The sequence below is a fragment of the Centropristis striata genome, chromosome 12, assembly GCF_030273125.1.
Source record: "Centropristis striata isolate RG_2023a ecotype Rhode Island chromosome 12, C.striata_1.0, whole genome shotgun sequence".
In the NCBI taxonomy this organism is placed as follows: Eukaryota; Metazoa; Chordata; class Actinopteri; order Perciformes; family Serranidae; genus Centropristis; species Centropristis striata.
In genome coordinates this window covers 9,349,872-9,371,001 of record NC_081528.1, presented here as the reverse complement: position 1 = coordinate 9,371,001, position 21,130 = coordinate 9,349,872, and the positions used below count along the sequence as shown (strand labels likewise).

Below are 21,130 nucleotides of genomic sequence, written 5' to 3'. Positions count from 1 at the left end.
GCCACTGTGGAGCGCATGCTAAACGTCTTATCTCAGTGAAACATGTGCTCTATGTTTAGAAACAGTAATAGGTCTGGTGAGTAATGTGAAAGAGACTGAGGGGTTATTTACAGAGATAAAGTCAGCTCTAACGCACCTGAAAACAAATCATTTTTATTACAATGAGCTGTTACTTCTTGACATTTGACTCCACTGAACATCCTCCTGTAAATGTCTGCAGCAATTATTGTATGCAGGAGAGATGAAGGATAAATGGCTCTCTCTGAACATATATAGCGATATTATTTCTTTAACGTCCATATATAGTAAAGATGAGCAACTGAAGAGAAGGTCATGGTTTAAGTGTACAAAAACAAGAACTGAAAGGGTGAAGATCTACCAGCTGAAATGTGTTATTTGCTTAGAAGCTCAGGGCCAGTGAGTTTCATCAAGAAAGCCATAATGTTATAAGAAAAAGTCATAATAAATAAGGTTTTATGCTGATGACACAACTTTTTACGCATTGTTTTACACAAGGCATTTTTGCTGCTAAATGAATCTCATGATAATCTCAAGATATTAAGGTTTAAGATTGGTGTTTCAAGATGAAAACAATTTGATATTTTACTTTTAACCAAAAATGTGACATAAAAGAAACATATTTTACCTTTTTGACAGAAAAGCTCCAAAAAGAAACAACACCATAATTTTTGTTACTTAAATTTACAAATCTGCTGAGGAAATCCATCCTGAGCAGGGCTGCACAATTAGTTGAGATCGTATCAAATATATTTAATATTAAATTTGCAAGTTTTCCCTGTGTCAGCGTGGGTTCTCTCCGGGTACTCCAGCTTCCTCCCACAGTCTAAAAACATGCACTTAGGTTTAATTGATGACTCTAAATTGCCCGTAGGAGTGAATGAGAGCATGATTGTCTCTGTGTGTCAGCCCTGTCATAGTCCTAGACCTGTCCAGGATGTAGCCCCGCCTCTCACCCCGTGTCGAGAATATAATATTAAATATCACAATATGCAGTAGTAGACTTCAGGCAACAAATTTGTAGAATAATAATGCAAAAATCATTACTCGCTCTAATATTGTGAATTGTGAATCAGTCAATATAATCACAAAAGATCTATTTTTTACAAAAAGTTCAGCTCTAATCCTGAGAATAAAAGACTAACTGCTGTTGATCATCATGCAACACCACCTGTGGTATGAGGACAACTTTGCGTTGCTTTCTTTTGTAATTTGCAGGTTCACGACTGATAGAATGAAACAAAACTGAGACACCAAAATAATTTAGAGGTCTTACTTGAGTACATGTGTGGAGCCGTTGATCTGCGTGGCGGTGCAGGGAGCGCCGGACCCCAGGATGGACGGCCTGCGGTACCTCTTCCTCCCACAGCACAGGATGATGAGGAAGGCACGGCGGAAGGACTTGTTGAGGAAGGCGTAGAGGATGGGGTTCAGCATGGAGTTGATGTAGCCCAGCCACAGGCAGGCCGCCCACAGCTGGTCCGGCACTGTGTAGTCTATAAAGGGGTCCACCACGTTGGTGACAAAGAACGGTGCCCAGCAGAGGCAGAAACAGCCCATAATGATGCACAGAGTCTTGGCTGCCTTAGTCTCTGTGCGCATGCGATGGTTGCGCTGATGGTCAGCAGAGTCTGTGACCCCGGCACCGGAAGTTCCCGGTGCACTGGAGCCTGCTCCTCCCGCCCGCTGCAGCATGCTGATCTGCAGGGCGTGTGCACGGGCCGTGACGTAGATCCTCTGGTAGGCCAGCACCATCAGCACCAGAGGGATGTAGAAGGCCACCACAGAGCAGGTGAGGGCGTATGGCTTGTTCACCATGAAGACACAGGACGTGGAGTTGCTGCCCTCATTGTGGCGCCTCTCCTCAATCTGATGAAAGAAGTCATATCAGAGAGCACAGTTAGAAATTAAGATAGAATTTCAGCACCAAATTAACTTCTATCTTAATGTTTGTTAAAGCATTCAGAGCTGTGATTATCCCAACCATAATAAAACAATTATAATCATAAGAAGTAAAATTCATTTAATCAAGACTGAAAGTCTAAAACCATATATTGGCCCCTGAGAGGCTGAAATGTTCATTAAAAATTAACTTTAATGGATGGAAAATGGACTTTGCCACTTTGCTTTACTATGAAACCGTTCATTTCTAGTATTTAAGTCAGTAAGTAGAATTACAATATTTAATGCAGTAAATGGATAAGGGGTATTGAGTTGAGTGGGCCCAAAAATTTCCGGAAGAAACAAGAATTTACATCCGAATTCTACAATTCTTGTTACCGGGAACTTACCATGATGCCAGAATATTAAAGGGGAATATACTGTAGTCAATTTAGTCAATGAGGTTTTCAGGACTCATCACACTGATATTGCCATAATTAAATCAGGCAGGTTATTTTGCTTGAATATGATTTTAACTTATTATAAAGTGCCACCAAAAGTACAGTAATCTGAGTGCTAATGTATTCAAAAACGGCATTCTTTAGCATCGATATCTAGATTTTGTGTCTTGGTCGTCCAAAAGAGGAGAGATTCAGGGTCCAATTCGCTTCTTCTGACAATCTCGATGTAAAGCTATTCTAGACCAATTATCTCCCAAATGATCATTACAATCAATCAATGTAGTGTGAGAGCTTTACAGACACCATGCTGACTGGATCAGAGTCTCCCTGACTCAACTTGAAATCCTGTAGTGAAAGTAACAGTGATGGAATATTGAGTAAAATATTAACCAATGACCAGGATTCTGCATCGTAATGAAAAATGCAAAAGCCATGTTGATTCTTCGTCTCAGGGATGACTTCATCCACAGGTTTTTTTCTCTCTTTTTTTGTTTTTTGGTGCAAACTAGTGCAACCATTGGACGACGATCTCTGTGAGATCCCAAGTCCCTGGAATCTCCACTCTGAAATCAATCTTCTAAACAATATGTTTGGTTCAGTATCTTGACTGAATCCTCTGGTCTGTGCATTGTTAATGTTAAAATATTAAAAATTAGTGAAATCTGTCGTATATCTCTGGTCTCCCACGTTTTTTAAAGGAAGTAAAGATTTGAAAATCCTCTAGCGTGCACCAGGCAGAGGTGGATGAATAAAGTGTTTTTTGCTGCTTTGATAAAATAAAAACAGAAATGCAGCTGTTCTGAAGCAGATTAGTATTGTAGTCATGCACAAATGGTTCAACTCAATCCCATGAACAGAACAATACATAGTTTTCTAAATTAAGTCCCTGAGAAACCACAGTGAGCTGCTGGACAGCGCTGCCCTGAACGCCATCAGACGCCTCCAGACTTCCCAACAACCCACTTAAAAACCAGCGCTCTCCTCAGCTGAGTGTCTGCAGCAGGCGCGGGACACATGCTCCTGAGGGAGAGGGAGGCGCTGCACGTCATTAATCATAGTGAAGTCCCATCCCATTTTTTCCTCCGCTATCATCTCATCTCTGTGGGGAAACCACGGCTCAGGGCCATGAGATGAATAATACAGAGATCAATCCATATTGCAGCCTGAAGGCCGCGCTCGGCTGTGTGTAAACTGGAGCTGTTTTTATGAATGGGCTGACATGACACGTTAATGTGTTCAGTGTTTCCCTGTGAGCGCTAAGGTTATGTGTCCTGCTGCATGAATGCAAACAATGATGAACAGTGAAGTAAGAGTGTAAATAAAATAGATATGTATTTTATCTATATAGGTTTCAGGCTTGTACAGTTGGCAAAGATTTTTCTGATCACATTTCTTTTCTGTAAAATATAGATTTATTACACTTAAGTCTTGCCAAAGGGCACATTGGAAGCAACTCTTGTCTCATTTTTCCTTAAATCTTTTTAACTGTGGAAAAAGTGCATTCAAATTTTACCATCTTTACACCTTATTAAATTTAATGACAGCTAATTAACTGAGCAGGTGAAAATACTTCAAATAAGGCCTTTTCATGCAGGTGCTGATGGCTGAAGATGCTGTTTTAGGATTTTAAAAATCACTCACAGTACCTGCCCATAATAAGCTCCCTGACCAATTAGAGCTGTGTATTCCATGAGGGCATAAAAACAGTAGAAACCTTTTAAAACACAAAGTTATTTGTACGTGTGTCTCTGTAATTCTGGTTGTTTGTTCAGTTTTGGATCCACAGTTTGTGCCAGAACTGACTGGCTACTCAGAATATTCAACAGCTCTAATTAGACCCAAAGAGAGACGCTGCCACCACTGCTGCATAGTGCCAACTTTAGACTGCTGCTGCTGTGCTGTAAACTTCTGTGCGTGTGCGTGTCAGATAGAGAGGAAGCAAAAATGTATGTGTGTGTGTGTGTGTGTGTGTGTGTGTGTGTGTGTGCGTGTGTGTGTGTGTGTGTGTTTGTGTGTGTGTCAGATAGAGAGGAAAGCAAAAATGTGTGTGTGTGTGTGTGTGTGTGTGTGTGTGTGTGTGTGTGTGTGTGTGCGTGCGTGTCAGATAGAGAGGAAAGCAAAAATGTGTGTGTGTGTGTGTGTGTGTGTGTGTGTGTGCGTGTTTGTGTGTGCTGTGTGAGTCAGTGCCAATGCTGCCAAAGACGAGCCAGCAGCCAGTTCTCCTGTTGACAGTCAGCTCAGAAGTAACTTTTGCTGTTTGTGCGTTTAGATAAAGACGGACAAGGGCGAGCGAGGTTAATAGTAGCTGGGGAGTCTCTCTCTCTTCTTACACACTCATGCTGTCTGTTTCCACACCTGCCTGACTTTCCTCTCCTTCTGCTTTCTTGTTCTCGTTCACAAAAGCCATCTTGTCTTGACTGACTCACTTTTCATTCACAAAATGTATGCACAAAAACATTCTTGAAACTATGGTCTGTGTTTGATAACCCAAAATTACACTTACAGGATTCCCACTTATAGCAGGACTTTATTATGTGAGAAAGTCAGTAAATATATACTTATAAAGGGGGAAAGGTCCAAGGCACTCTCAAGGCAAAAAACATAAAAGAAGTCTTATAGAATTTCACCATGAAGTAGCCATCTGAATGAAGGTTTTTTTTTTTTTTACTTTTTTGCCATAAAACTGACTTTGACTTTTCCTCTTTTAGAATGATTGTCTCCCCTAAGAGCACCTTAATCACACCTGTCTGTTTATTTTTTAAAATTATCTAATAAAAAAGTTACTAACTGCTTCAAAATAAAGGCATTAAGGTTGAGATATCAAACACGCAGGATAGTGAGAAAACTGAAAAATAACGGAATGGAAGAAACAAAACTCAATTAAAATCAACAAAAGAGCAGAAATATCAGTTCAGAAAAATGATGGAAACCTTGAGAGGTTTTTGAGAGTGTTATATTCATTGAATTATCTAATAGCAAGGAGTTAATTATAGCAAGAGGAAAAAATATGGCAAAAAAAATATGTGAAATGCACACTCTGTCTTCAATTCAGTAGACTTTAAGTTACTGTATCAACACAAAAATACAGAAATGTGCTCAGGGGCTTCACTGTGCAGGGCCTGACAGGTAATAAAGATTTAGGTTGAATTCTATATTTCACTGGCAGTGAATGGAGAGAGGCCAACACTGGAGTTATGTGCTCCCCGTACTTTGTCCTTGTTAAAAGATGGATTGCAGCATTTTTAAATGTGCGACAGCTCCTTGGCTGAGGGGAGACGGTAATGAATTACAGTATTCTAGCCATGAAGACATAATAAGCATGGATTAACCTGCTGTTAACGGTTAAAGGTTGAAAAGTTTGCAGCAAACTCTTTATGTCAATATACAGAACCTCTGGATCTGCTCTGTGAAGCTTTATGTAGTTGCTTGTATAATAATTCAGTCGTTTTAAACTTTTATGACTTATGACCCTTTGAAACAAATCAATATCTTGCAGGCTCTTGCCACGGGTTATGACTTTACTGAGCAGTTCATCTAAAGATTGATTATCTGTACTTATGTTGTTCCATTTGAAGGATTTTTATAGGCCTTTGAGAAATGAAATAAGCAAGATAAACAAGCAAAATTCAGAAAAAAGTTAGTTTTCACCTTTTAAACTGGACTTAGTTGCAAATTAGCAACTGTTTGCACTGAGGAAGAGCATGATCTGCTTCTGAAAGCTTCAAGTTAAGGGCCTTGTGCCTCAATATTTTCCCCCTCAGATTGATCCAAACCACAAACTTCTGTTCTAATACCTTCACATTGCAGGCTTTTGCATTTTGTACCAATGTTTCTTTTTCATCCCACTCTCTGTTTTCTATCTTGACAATAAAAAACCTCAGTGCACAAACAAGACACTCAAAAAACTGAGTCATCCGTTAAATGCTTTACATTTTCAGACGGACATGCAGCTTGACTCCATGTCTGTGGTGTCAGTGGCTTCGTCCCTCTGTTTCTGTGTCTGACATGTTGACGTCGTTTCCACAGCAACACATAAGGGATTTCCTCATCCCTGTAAACAATACAAACTCCTCAGGACTATCATTTGTTTCTCTGCACTTGTGGACACTAATTGTTTTTTTGTGTTTATGTAAAGCATGTGTTTTGTTTTACTTCTTTTGTCTGTTTTTTTTGTTTTTTTTTTAGCATTTTTGTACTTTTTCTTTTTCTCCCCTCCCAACAACTCTATTTTCACCAAACAGCAGTGTATTATAATTATAATCTTACATATCCTGTGGAGATGAATAATATTTTTGGCTGCATCTCCACATGGAGCCAACACAGGCGGCTCAGTGAATCATTCCCCCTGCTGCACAAACACACATATACATAGACATGCACACACACTACAGGACTCACCAGGTGGTCGATGCCGATGCTGTTCCAGCCCTGCATGATGGGCAGGAAGGAGATGAAGGTGGGAATAACCCAGCAGCCGCCGATCATCAGAGCAACTCGCATGGGCGTCATCTTGTTCCGGTAGACCAGCGGTTGGCAGCAGATAGCGTAGTACCTGCACACCAGGGACAGGAAAGGGATAAACGATCAATATATCCATAAACTGAGGGGCAGCAACAGATGAAACAATATATATAGACAGAAGGAATGTCATACAGTATATATAACTTAATTTAAGAAGAGATACACAATACTAAATAAATAAGACTTGCTAATGAAAGCAAAGTTGGAACCCAAGTCATTTTAGGCCATTTTTTTGCTCTTTTACATTCATCTCACTGTCAGCTTGTGTTTCACTTTAATATGTAAAATATATATAGAACTATAAGCCATGTACCTCTATGGAAACAGCACAATCATGGCTAGAAGTGTGATCAACTAAAAACATGTCAGGATCTGGTTATTCCAAATTGTTTGATTTTTGTTTTAACAACATTTAAATGGGACAAATGAGCCAGAAATATCACACTTTTAAGTGTCTTTTTATGTTACTTTTTCTAAAGTTTTTCAGACAATCATGCCTGTTTTTACATTTTCTTTATACGATAAACAGTGTATTTTTTGCAAAATTTCAAACTTACATTTCAATCCTGGTGGGAGCTCAGAGGGTTATCTTTTATTAAGAATTAAAAAAAAACTCCATATTCCCTTTCATTCTGTTTTCTTTCTACATTTCTGTGAACGTTATCAGACATTTTAATCACTGCATCACTAAAATCTGCATCCAGCCCCAAATGAGGGCCATACATGTGGAGTAATGGCACAGAGGGACACAACTGAAAATACCTGTTTATTTCTGGTGTTTTCCACTGTCACTAAGTCTCTCTGTTTCTGTCCTTTTCCCCCCTTTTAATTAGCTCTTTTGGCAAGACGAGAGGGTGTTTGCTGCCATTGCATTTGCAAAAATATGCTAAGCACAAATAATTAAGCACTAGAACAATTTTAACAATCAAATGACTCACTCGCTTTCTCCCTAAATGTTTGTCTTTCCCCCCAGTCCCTCTCTCCTCCACTCTCTCTGCCTCTTTTTAGGTTTTTAGTTCTCCTCTCTCTCTGTGACCTCTCCTTAATTAAATTAATTTATAATCTTTTATTACGTTTCTCCTTTTTTCTGTATTCTCTCTCTGATCTTCACCTTTGACTACAGCTACCTCTTATCCCTGTTAAATCAGCAGTTCTTCCCTGTGTCCCCATTTCTAAAGCATATCCTATTTCTGAAAATACAGTAAAGGGTAACAAGAGGTCAATAGCTGCTCTGATATTATCATAGTCCATCTGAGGCGGACTAATATCCTCTTTTTAGGGATATTAGTCAGTAAATTGTCGGTTGGCCTTGGCTGCTGCGGGACATTCAGTATATCAACTGCTGCATGCATCACCTGTCCTCCATGACAGTTATTGGTCCTTAAACAGACTGATGGAGCAGCTTGATACAGTAAACGCTGTCATGTGATGCATGAGGTGTTAACCCTTCATTACATATTGACTAGAAGTATTTCAAATTAACCTCTTCTACTCCAACCAAACATTGAGTTTTGGTGAGGCACCATTCAAACGTTGAAAGTTTAGATGTATAAGGGTTTAGAACATTATAATAAAGTAGGTATTTGAAGGCCTTTCCCAAGCTCTGTTATGTCTCGTAAATGGTTGCAGCAATTTAATTGTCAATACCATATGTTACGCAGATTTGCTGCAATATTTAACCATTTTTTATCACTTAAGATATCAAAAAAATGATCAAAACTACCTCCAAATTACCACATTAAGACTCAAAGACCTTGAAGAATACCATGAACACCAAGCGGCTGTGACTAAGTTGGTAGAGCGGGTTGCCCCCCGATCAATGGTGGCAGGTGTCACTGTTTAGGGTAGCCTCTGCCACCAGTATGAATGTGTGTGTGAACGAGCACAGTGAGTCTGTAGTGTAAAGCCATTTGAGTGGTCGCAAAGCGACTAGAAATTTGCTATATAAGTGCAGGTCCATTTACTATATAAGTGAAGGTCCATGAAAAAATCAATGCTGTTATTTGTTATGAAAAACTTTTGATGTTTAGGAGATTTCTTCAATAATTACATTGATCATCAATTGAATGGCAAGCTGAGAAACTTCATTATTGTCAACATAGTGTGGAAAGCTATCCATCCTCTGAATGCTCTAGGTCTCTAGTTTGTGGTTGTAAAGTTTCATGTCGATGTGGTTATCTGAGAGGTCACAGCAGCTCATTTTCAATACATTGAGGTCAAGTCTCAAAAAATGCTCTCACTGCAATGAACTGCTACTATGTCGACTAACATCATCACAACTGAATAACATTGGGCTGAATGAATCCACAATCCATCTCAGCTGTCCAGCCATACCCAGTTTATGCAACTGACCGGACCCTAGTGTGCAAAACTGCATCCTTATTGCCTTAAACTGCAGGGTATTAGCATGTCTGTGAAGAGGATTCACATAGGTTCCCATTGAACCCATTTTCATTTAGATATATTGAGGTCAGAGGTCAAAAAGTCTTGAAGAGGTTAAAGAAAAACAAAGTGCAACAAACTGACTACAGATTCAAACTGACAAACTACAAACTCTGTGACAAGGGAGTGGTGTGGTGTTTTTGTGTGGAGAATTCCTTCAGAGAACATTTAAAGCCGACAGTCTTCTGACCCAGATCCGTCTCTTCTATTGTCCACTCTCTTCTCTTTTTGCTACACTCTCCCTTTAGTTTCTCTTTGATGTTTACAAGCTGAACAGCTTGGACTTTAACACCCTTTGTCTTTTCAAACAAGTGAACAAACTGGATTTGCTTTTTTCCAGTCATCCTGTACAGCAGGATTATCTTTGAATGAACACTTTTTAATTCATATTTCTTCATCTATCCCTCTTCATTTCTAAATGACTCACCACCAACCCCTCCACACACACACACACACACACACACACACATGCTCTGACTCTGTCCCCAGCGACTCTGTGTATCTGAGTGTGTGAGCCTGATATCAAACACTTCAGCAGGAAACAGCATGCTGTCGAGCTGTGATATCGCCAAGATGATGCTGGCTCGAAACTGCATGAATGGAATTGCACGGTTGATGGAGAAATAATGAGCACGGGGAGAGGAAGAAGGACTAAGAGAGATGGAGCATGAAAAGAGAGGAAGAAGTGACAGGCAAGACGAGGAAAAAGGCATGGAAGGAATAAAGAACACAATAGGAAAAGGGAGCAATGGGAAACCAGGAGAAAGAAGTAGAAAAGGAGGGCAGGAAGAGGGGAATAGAGGAAGGAAGGGAGGATAATAAATAGAATATGGGAGAGAGAGAGAGAGAGAGAGAGAGAGAGAGAGAGAGAGAGGGGCAGGTATTAATCCTTACTAAAAGCTTAAATGACAGATGCTGCATTGCTAACTGTAACAAATCCTCTACATCTGCAATTTTACCTGCCCTGGTCGATGACTGTGTGTGTGTTTGTGTTTGTGTGTGTGTGTGTGGGCACTGAGCGCTCAGACCTGTTCCAGTGTGATAGGAAGCAGATGAAGTCAACCAAGCGAGTGTGTGTGTGTGTGTGTGTGTGTGTGTGTGTGTGTGTGTGTGTGTGTGCGTGTGTGTGCATGTTACAGGTGTGCCACCAAATGTGTGTGCATCCATGTCATGCTTCAGTGTGTTTGTGATTGTTTTTTGTCTGCTTGTGGGTGCAGAGCTGCATCAAGTTTGTTGCAAAAACTTTGTGTGAATATTTGAGGGTCCCATATTGTAAAAAAGTGAGATTGGTCTTGGTGCTATACAAGTACTGTGTAACTATCAACATGCTCAATTCATGGAAACATAAGCACAACCCGTATTCAGAAATATTGCCTTTAAACTAATGTCACAAATATCCAATAGGTAAATAGTGGTCACTACAGTCATTTCCCCAGCTGCAATGATGGTGCAGAACTGGCAAGAGGGCTTATGCAAAAGACCAAGAACCACTGACCATTCGGAGCAGGGTGGACTTTATTTCAGGAGGGAGTGTTAAAGAGACACTAAAACAGATTTTTTCAGACAGAGGAGGACTACAGGCCAAACCACAGCTGAAAGGTTAGTGAACATTCAACTCAGGTGGACACAAACAAGCCAAATAATGCACAAAATTAATAATGGTATCCGTATACTTTAAATTGATACTTATAATTAGACTATATAATGATGAATATTACAGTAGCATTTGAATCCCAAACTCCCCCTCTCCTCAGCAGCTGGATTTTCTAGTTTGTATAACCTTTGCTTATCCTCAGAGGGCTGACTGAACACTGCTCTGCAGCAGCAGTATTACAGCTAATCCACTTCATCCCTATCGTCAGTCACTGTTGATATTTTGCAGCCTCCCCTGCTACGGTCCTACCTCATTACCTACTTGTGGTGCGTGGCATTTCACAGCCATCAGTAATTTGGAGTGGCTGTGTATACTGTGTGTGGTCTGCATGTGCCGTGGCATTAAAAAAGGTCAAGAGGGCCTTTTTCTATTTGAATTGCCAAAATAGACGCGCTGAAAGGTTGCAAATGGATTCTTTAAGTGTGGATGTGGAGGTCTGAGTGACAGAACCCCACAGTGCCTCCAACACAAGTATGAATTCTTACATTGTCGAAATACAAATACACACAAACACACACATGTACAAAAGCACAGCATGCACACACACAGCTAAAATACATACAAAGAAGCAATAGTATGCATAAATGCACAAAGACACACACACACACACACTCACACACACATTAACCTGGGGAAGATTAGAAGCAGACGCAGCACGCTTGAGTGGCAGCCTGTCCTGACCATGAGCACTTTAAATGGTCCCTGTTTCCTTTGGATCTACAAAACATTTCTCTCTGTTTATTTCTGACATTTTTATTCAGACATTATTTATATGGAAGCTGGTTTCTGAGAACAGCCAAACCCAAAGTTTGTTGTTGTTTTCCACGCTCTCATGCAGCTGCGGGACATTTGACATTTGTCTTCACCTCAGACATGACAAAAAGGTTCAAATACGTCTTACTGCACATTTTGAAAGTTTTGAAATCCACACTGACTTTAAAACATATATTTTTTTTAAAAAAGCAACTTGGTACAAATGTGAACAGCGTCACATTAATCTCATAAACAAATTAGTTAGATTAAATAATAAATACATTAAAGGCAGTATGTTGCTACTATTGTATGGAATTATCGTTTTTGTAGTAAGTGCTTAATACAATACATTTACTTTACACCATTTGTACAAAATGGAACTGGTACAGGGCAAGTGCTAACATACATTTAAACATACTGAAAGTCAGGAAACTTATAAAGATTTTTCTGATGCTGTCTCATTACTTTGCACTAATTTAGTGTTTAGTGTTGCATTTCCATTGTGCATTCTTTTTGGGATGTCGCCTATTTACACCTATAATTAAAATGAACTTGATGTTCGTAAGTACTCCATTTACATTATTTTAAAACTTTGCAGATTGTTGAATTTTCTGCAGAGGGAAATGTTGCCCTTCGCTATATGTGGTGAGAGTTCGAGTTTACTAACTCGGGTCACTGATTCTCGGACAGTAAATTGAACTAATCTTTTAAATTAATTTCATTAATTTTAACTAGTGTGGTGCCCACAGCCCTGTGGCTGAGTTTCGTGTCACGTAACAAATGAATGAAAGACACAAACCCGATGATCTATTATGAGATGCGAACGGGTGACTCCTTTCTGCTGCTCAGCCCACAGACCTGTGGCTGGCTGAGCCTCTACAGCTGTCACATGACAAATGAACAGGAGACTTAAACTTGTGGACGCATAGTCGAGTCGCGAACTAATCATTTCTGTTTCCTGAACGAATCACTCACTGAGACTACTCATTACTCCCCAGTCATATAAAAGATTAGTTCAAAGTCGACAGAATGTTCACGGACGACACACCACCATTCACACACTTTTGTCTGACAGCTCACATAATGAAATTTTAAAATGTGTGTAAGATTATTTAAATATTTAGATAGGCACAATAGGTTTGCCCTGGTACCATTTTGTACTTTCGTGAGCCATAATCAAAGCATAAATAAAACAGCTGATTCAAATGAGTTAATGCATGAATGCCTGAACGAATCCTGTGCTCCATTAACAGGTGAGTGAAACAAATGAGGAACATGACGGTTTACTAATGGAATCAGGATGTGACAGTTGAGTTAAAGGTAAAATATAACCCTGCTGTTATAAGAAGTCACTTACAGTGACTCTTTCCTGGACGCTTGGATTGTTTCACACATTAGAGAGTAGCTTGTACCACAGTAGATCACCTACAACATCAAAATCGTGTTGTTTTTGTTTCTTCAGTCAGCTAATCAAACTGATTCGATCCACCTGGGGGATTCATTCAAATGTAATTAATTACAAGCTGGGACACAAAGCTGTCGCCGCTGCTGTTCTTGGTGTTTAGCATTAAGAATGAAGGTTTTGGCCTCAAGAAACTGGGTCAAATGTGATCTTTAGTGACACATGTCAGATACTTAATTACAGTGAGTAAACAGTGCTGTCCTCTCCTGTCAGTCATCAGCATATGCTCCCTTTCTGTCAGAGGGATGTAATTAATCTTGGCATGTTGTTGTTATAACAATGACACATGAGGTGGCTCAGTTTTATGCAGAAAAGTGACATAAATAAGAAAAAAGCAATACTAAATCAGTCTGCTTCACTGTTTTCATTCTGTTGAGACTTAGTCACTGAGCCCATCCTTGCTCCGTTTCTTTTTTTGTCTCTCTATGCAGCTTTTTGTGAGGCGTTTGACTCTGAGTCCTTCACATAACTACAGTAATTTCATCCTATTCCCTATTGACTATCATCTCCTTCTTCTCTGTCCTTCTTTTTCTATTTGCAGCACTCATCTCTTACTTTGTTAACACAAGTCTTTATTAGACAGTAATGTCACAGCAGTATAAAGCTCCAGGGTACAAGTATGTATCTCTCACTCAATACTCTTAATGATCCTTGAAGTGTTCAGGGGGCAAAAGAACATCTAAACATCCTGGAAAACAAGGCAACTTAATCTGCTCATAAAGATCATATGATCATATGATGCACGGTGCAATGCAAGATTACCCAAAATCACAAACAAATTAGCTGAGATTGTCTGAATTTTTTTTAGCTCTGAAATTGCAATCAAATTACCAAAACCGACGGCCAATATAAACTTGAACATTTGGGAATTATGGAGCTGCAATGAAGAGTCTCAGGCAGAGGAGTCAATCAGGTGCAGCAGTGATTGGTAGTATAAGAAAAATAAACTGTTTTTTAACCCTCTGAAATCTTGAGCTATTATGTCCTTTAAAAAATCTGTTAAAAAATCTTCACCATGCCATGTTGGTATCAGTTTTTTCAGCGTTACCTCGCCTATATGTCCTGATAATTAACATTTAACTTTGACTTACTTGATAAAAATGTTGAACACAAAAGAAACAAAGGAAAACATAAAATCTGATCTTGAAAATGATATTTCAATACACAGAATTTTAAATGTTGCAAATATGAATAAAGGTTGCAAATATAACATAAAACAGGTAAAATGAGGATAATCTCTAGTTCTATATTTTTATACTAAATAAATTTGACATTATCTCCGGTTGCTGATTGCTGAAGGCTCAATGTTGCTTCATTTTTATGTCGTCACATCATGAAGAAGTAATGTTCCGGTGCTTTCATGGACTCTAGAGGGTTAATAAACATTTAATCATGTAAACATGTTCTAGTCCTTGATATTTTGCAAAGGGTTGCTCTAGTGTGTTTAATATGTTCTTTTTCTTCCGACGCAGTGCTAAAAGCAGCATCCATCACACAACAAACAAAACATTATTCACTCAAAAAGTTGTTTGGTTTGACACGAAAAGTCATTAATATCAACATCTGTAATCAAGTAGAATGATCCCAAATATGAGAACACGCAAATACATTTCAATTCTTTGTATATCTAGCTCTTTATTTCTCTATCTACCTATTGTCCTTTCTTAAAGTCACTTTCTGTCGCTCTCCCAGTCTTCCGGTGTTGTTTTCTGTGTATGTTAGCCTCTTCACTGAATGCCTTTGTGTTGGAGCATCCTCCTTGTGGCACTTCTGGTATTTTTAGTCTTCATTCACTTCCATTCAGCTCCTTTCAGCATCTTCAGCCGACAGTGGGTGAAAGAGAAGCTTTATCCTGCAGCTGTTCACTTATTTCCTATGTTCTCTCACTGTTTTCTTCTCAGTTTCCCCTTCCTTTTCTCTCGGCATCCCTCTCTTTTCTTTCTCTTTCTCCGTCACACACACAGGCCTGTGTTGTCTGTCAGCCAAGTTCTGAAAGTCGAAAGACACCGGAGGCAACAGATGTTTCTTTTCCTGCGCACTGTGAGCATCAAGTGACGTGTCAAGCTGCCTCTTTTCCTCTGCTTTCAGCTTGTTTTTATTTTCTTGTTGGCTTCAGCAGCCACCGTGACCTCTGACCTGCTTCAAGGTCTGTTCAGAAGAAAGCCTCAAAACTCAGAGGAGGAAAAGTTAATAAGGCTTTCTCACAGCAGAAAACATGTTGACATGTCTCACAGGGAAAGCTCAGATATACATAATAATATGAATGATGGCCATAAAAAAGGTAGATTTCTTATATTACAAGTAGTAACCATTAAATGGATCATTAGATCATTAAATTAATATAATGGGGAGTTATTGTTTTTTTTTGTTACAGTATTATTTAATTGCTTAATGTTGTTGAATGGTTTATAGCTTAATTTCTATGCAAAAATATGAAAAATAGACATCATGTTAATGAATGTAAAATTAAGGCAGTACAGTAAAACATTTAATTCCAGGTTAAAAAAAAATGTATATTGTCATTATTAAATTATCTGTAAAATATTTTATGGATGTTTACTGTTATTTGATGGTTAGTGTCTGGAAACTTTTGCTGCCACATATTCTTTTAATTTTTACTTTTTTTTAACAGTGCAAGTTTCAGGGTCTTGGTATTGTGTATACTGGCTCTGTGCCCCACTGTCTGGAACATTTAAATGAAACTTAGCTGTGGTTATTTTCATTAATTATTTATTAGTTATTTGCATTATGGCAAACACCATAAAAAAGGTAGATTTCTTATATTACAAGTAGTAACCATTAAATTGATCATTAAATCATTAAATAATGAGGGGAAATTATTAAAGGGAAAGTATTGGGGTTTTTTTGTTACAGTATTATTTAATTGCTTAATGTTGTTGAATGGAAAATGAAACTTAGCTGTGGTTATTTTCATAATAACTAGGCGTTTTCTACTCCTACGATGAATGTAAAATTAAGGCAATTTTCTGTTTTCTTACAGTAAAACTTAAAATTCAATGTTAAAAAAATGTATAAAGAAATCATAAAAAACAAAAAAAAGTAAAAAGTATGTTAGCAAAAGTTGCTAAACACTTACATATTAAATATATGTAAAAAGTAAAAAAAAATGAATATAAATATTTATTTTATTTATTATTATTTTTTCTATCTGTATATTATCTGTACTTTTAAAGAAATTACCTGTAAAATATTTTATGGATGTTTGCTGTTATTTGATGGTTAGTGTCTGGAAACATTTGCTGCCACATATACGTTCTTTTACTTTTTACAGTGCAGTTTCAGGGTCCTGATATTGTGTATTTTGGCTCTGTGCTACATTTAATGAAACTTAGCTGTGGTTATTGTCATTATAACTAGGCTTTTTCTCCTCCTACTGTGTGGCTGTGTCTTTAAGACCCTGTCCTCTGCCTGTGTTTGGGACATCACAGAGCAGAGTGATTGTAGTACTTCAGTACCTCCGTCTCTCCTCTGATTTCTGTCTGTGTCATGGATCTACAAAGAGCTGCAGGTCTGTGTGTCCCTATGACCGGAGGCGGGGGTGAGCCACACATACATACAGCGGACGGGATGACAAACCCTGTGTGTCCCAATGTGATACGGTGGACAGTTTTCCCCCCATTCTTGTTTACACCACGTTGTTTCTGAAACACTCCGTCAACAGCTCGACAGAGCATTCGCTTTTGGGTCAGAAAACATTTTCTACATATTGAATGCAGTTACAGTATTTGACAGCACTAAAAAATAAATAAAATGGAAATGTGCTCAAAATGTTTGTCATTTTTGTGTTTGTACTTTCCTCTAAATTCTTTTATATTATGTATTCAAAGGTTTCTCATTGTTTCCTTCTGTGTTTATGCTCGTTCTCTTCCAGTCATGCAGGCAACAGATGCTTCCTTTTAGAGATTCATAATAACAGTACACCGGGGAAAATGTGTTGCTTTCTTTCCTGCTCTGTTATTTTCTTGTTTTGCTCTTTTCTTATAAAAATCTATTTTATTTAGGATGCTGGAAGCTACGAATGACATCAGCTCTTACCTCCCTCTCCTCTTCCTTGAAGAGCATAAACATGATGGAAGAGTTTTTTCCATCAGTCTTTCACTCTGTTGTCACCAGAAGCCCTGAAAACTTTTGGCTTCAGAGCTGTTCCTTCTTTTAATGTGCCATAAATCAGTGCAGCACATTCCCCACCAGATCTGATTATCCTCTTAGTCGTATTATTGATCGTTTCTGAAGAAGCAGATTAATCTCTCATAATGAATACAATATTGATTTGCTGGTGTAAAGAACAATACTCGCAGTATGTTTCTGTTTCTGTCACACTTACTCATTGGAGGTAACTGAAATTGAATGTAATAATTATGCATTGACGCAAGAGCAGAGTCACGTGAAAATGTTTTTCTACATTCTGTAGAAAAACCCACTATCGTAGAAAAGTTTGCCATTATTCATGCAAATTTGGGGATAAGTGCCCACTGTCAGTCTCTACTCATGAAAAGTGACAGTATTAGGGTGAAGAATGAAAAAGAAAGCTTCAAGGAGATGTTTTAACACCTGTCTAATCTTTCTCCAAAGTTTTTTTTCATGTTTTCTCTTTGCTAAAATGTTTGGATACAGAGCCCCCAATTCCAGTGTCAGAGGGAGAGGAGAAAGTTTCAGACGTGGTTCAACAAACCCACAAGCTCTTAACCCCTCCCTGGATAAAACATATCCAGAGATCATCAAACACATCTCAGATTTTCAAGTTTTCCATTGCAACTTTTTTCCCCCAGAGGGGCAGATCATAAAAAATTGGTGAAGCAGCCAGGAGTGCTCCTTCGTGCTTCAGCAACACTTACACAACATCTATTCCTTCATAATCCACACAAAGTGCTTCTTCTACATAAAACCTGTCTTCAAAGCCAGTCAGAGACACAGAAAGTCAAACTGTGACATAAAAGGTAACAACCAGCCCTGTTAAAATCCATATCAATGTTATTTTTGTTGCATATATTTTAATGCTTGTTGTGTTTATGTTTTTGCATGTGCTGCTTTTTGTGTTGAAGTTTTCTTTAGAGCTCTGCACGTAAAAAAAATGCCAGAAGCTTCCTTGAGGCCGAAGCTTTGAACTACAGCTCTACCTGCACCATGTGACCATGAAAGGCATTTCATACCATGACTGAAACCTACATTTCTCATTCCCCTTCCATCTCAACTATTTAATCTTACCTTGGCCAAGAAAGGTAAACTGGACTTTGCTGTTTAAAGCTGCATTCTGCCGAAGATGAAAACTCTTTCCAACATTCCTGCAGGGAGCTGATCAGTTGGACGCTGAAGGTGTTTCACTGATCTAAGCAGTGATCATTGCCTTGCTCATGGGCATCTTGAGGGTAGAAAGAAAAGGAGGGAGAAGATTCTCTTTTCCATACCTTTACCCTGCTTCCCCACAAGGTCAACAATTGAAGGCATCTTGAAAGTTGAAGGGAGTTTCTTCAAACTTTTAGTTGTCTACAAAGCCCCAAAGCTGTCAGTAACTTCAGACACTGCTGACACAAGAAATACTAGAAATGAGGAGCCCAAAAAATGTTTCTTCAAAAATCCTTCATGTTGGTCGTTCAGGAGAAATGCATTTGCAGATTCCAACAACAGTGGAGCCCTGGAACACCAACACCTTCATAAAGGTTTCATGAATGCTGATGGAGGCTACACACTTGAGCAGCTTCAACTTTTTTCTAAAAAGAAAATCCAGGAAACACACAAAGAAATGGTTAAAACCATCAGTATTGCAAACCTTTTAACTCTGACCAAAGAACCCTAGTTTGTAGTGTAAAACTTTTCAATTTTCAATTTCGTTTTTTTAAACTGTTTGTGTATAACTTTCTCTTTTCCTCTTTTATCCATTTTCGTTCTCTATATTTTTCTCTATTGCTTTGCTCTTTTGAATATTTCTCATGTCGCAGTTTAATTTTCAGCAGCCAGTCTTTTTTCTGGTAGAGCTGCTCAGGAGCTAACAGCAGAAAACTGCTGCGGTATAACTGTTAATCAACGGTTTCTGCTGACCTCTGCAGCCAATGTTTCTGCTGCTGAAGGCTTTTGTAACTGTTTTTATGTGTTTATTCGTGTTTACTGCTTTTAATTGACATAAACTAAATTATATTTATATTTAGTAAGTAATATTGCCACAGCCTTATTATTGTTTAACCCTCCTGAGTCTCCAAAAGCGCCAAAGCATGACTTCTTCATCACATCCAGACTAGAGAACAAAGCAGCGTGGAGCCCTACTGTAAATTTACCTCTAAAGTTCTGGCTGTAAACTCCATGAGGCCAGTTTCAGTTTGATGATGATATACCAAGTAAAACAGGAGACAAGCTCAAATACATTTAGTATAAAATTATAGAACTGGATGTAACCCTCTTATATGTTAAATTTGCAACCTTTGTTCACATTTGCAACATTTAAATTTTTTTATTTAGCATGATCATGTTTTAAAAAGTAAAAAAAAAAAAAAGATTCAAATTCACATTTTATGTTGGTTTTTCTTTGTTTCTTTTTGGTTCAAAATGTTGATCCAGTAAGTCAGAATAAAAAAATGTATTATTATTAGGTCATATAGGTGGGGTTGTGCTGGCAAAAAATATACCAACATGGCATTTAAACATTTTTTAAGTGGTGTACAGGCAAGATGAAAAGGATTCAAAAATGGACAAAATAGCCCAAGACTTTATAGAGTTAAAGAGAAAGTATGCAGCTACTGACACAAAACTGTTTTCACCTTTTCATGGATGTCACTGGCCCCAATCTCGCTAGTCCGGGGCAAGTCTGTTCCCCTTCCTGTATGGTCAAGGTGCCCTAACCCAGGGCACCCTTTTTGTTCCTATGGAGCACCTCAGTTACTCTAATTGGCATGCTATGCCCTGGCAGAGCTGCCTCACAGAGCCTGAGTAAGAGAGATGTCAGGATGATGGGTCACTGCAGCTCAGCACCCCGAGCGATTGGTGATTCAGCAATCTCTGAACCCATCAACTAACGTCTGATGGTGATTAAGTCTTCAGGGCAACTGCCGATATTTCTGGGTTTCTGTCACCAGCAGATATCTATAAAATGGTAGCGGAGAGCCAGATCAAGACTCATGACTTACCGTTCATTGCTTACAGTCTGATTTCAAGCCCCTTTTATTAATGTTTACATGCATGTGACCAAAGCCCTGCTCAAATGGAGTGGTCAATACTACTTGAACAACAGACCGACTACAAATGGAAAACAGAATCATGTACCATCGTCTAGATATTAGGAGATTGGTGCCTTCCTCAAAGACACTTTAGCAGTGCCCAGGAGGTTAACTGACACCTCTACAGCTACCAGTCAACCCTCAATACATGGTCATTCTGGCGGCTCTGGCTCAGTTGGTAGAGCGTTTGTCCAGTGATTGGATAGTTGGTGGTTCGATCCCCAACCATGGCAGCCTACATGTCGACTACAAGTATCCTTGAGCAAGATACCGAACCCCAAATTGCTTCCGATGCTGCGTTCATAGGTGTGTGAATGAATTCCCAATGGTGGCAGGTGGCACCAGTGTGCCCTGGTAGCCTCGGCCACCAGTATGAATGTGTGTGTGAACGGGTGAATGAGCGTAGTATGTAGTGTAAAGCACTTTGGATAAAAGCGCTATATAAGTGCACTCCATTTACCATTCCTGTACGTAAACCCTTATTTTCCCCTGCTGTCCTCTAGGACTGGCAGACTCCATGTTGTTAACCTGAGCCATAAAAAGATGAGCAGCCTGGGAGGTTCGGCCTCTTTGAACACTGTTGAAGGATCATGTTTTTTCACCAATAAATCATTGATACTTTACATATTTGCTGACTCTTTTAACTCATGCTTGACAGTTTTGGATTTTGGATGTGTTTTTCCCACAGGCACCCATTGGTTCATTTCCATTC

The 21,130-nt window shown here is 38.9% G+C and overlaps 1 protein-coding gene across 3 annotated transcripts in view; it reads right to left on the bottom strand.

Moving 5' to 3' along the window:
* Positions 1-1,290: 1,290 nt before the first annotated feature.
* Positions 1,291-21,130, bottom strand: part of htr4 (5-hydroxytryptamine receptor 4) — a 135,490-nt gene continuing 115,650 nt past the window's right edge. For all 3 annotated transcript variants that reach the window (XM_059346373.1, XM_059346374.1, XM_059346375.1), the window contains 2 exons: positions 6,759-6,912; positions 1,291-1,887 (listed from right to left, as the gene is read on the bottom strand). In XM_059346373.1, the coding sequence (XP_059202356.1) occupies positions 1,291-1,887; positions 6,759-6,912 (751 nt within the window). The remainder of the gene's footprint in view (positions 1,888-6,758; positions 6,913-21,130) is intronic.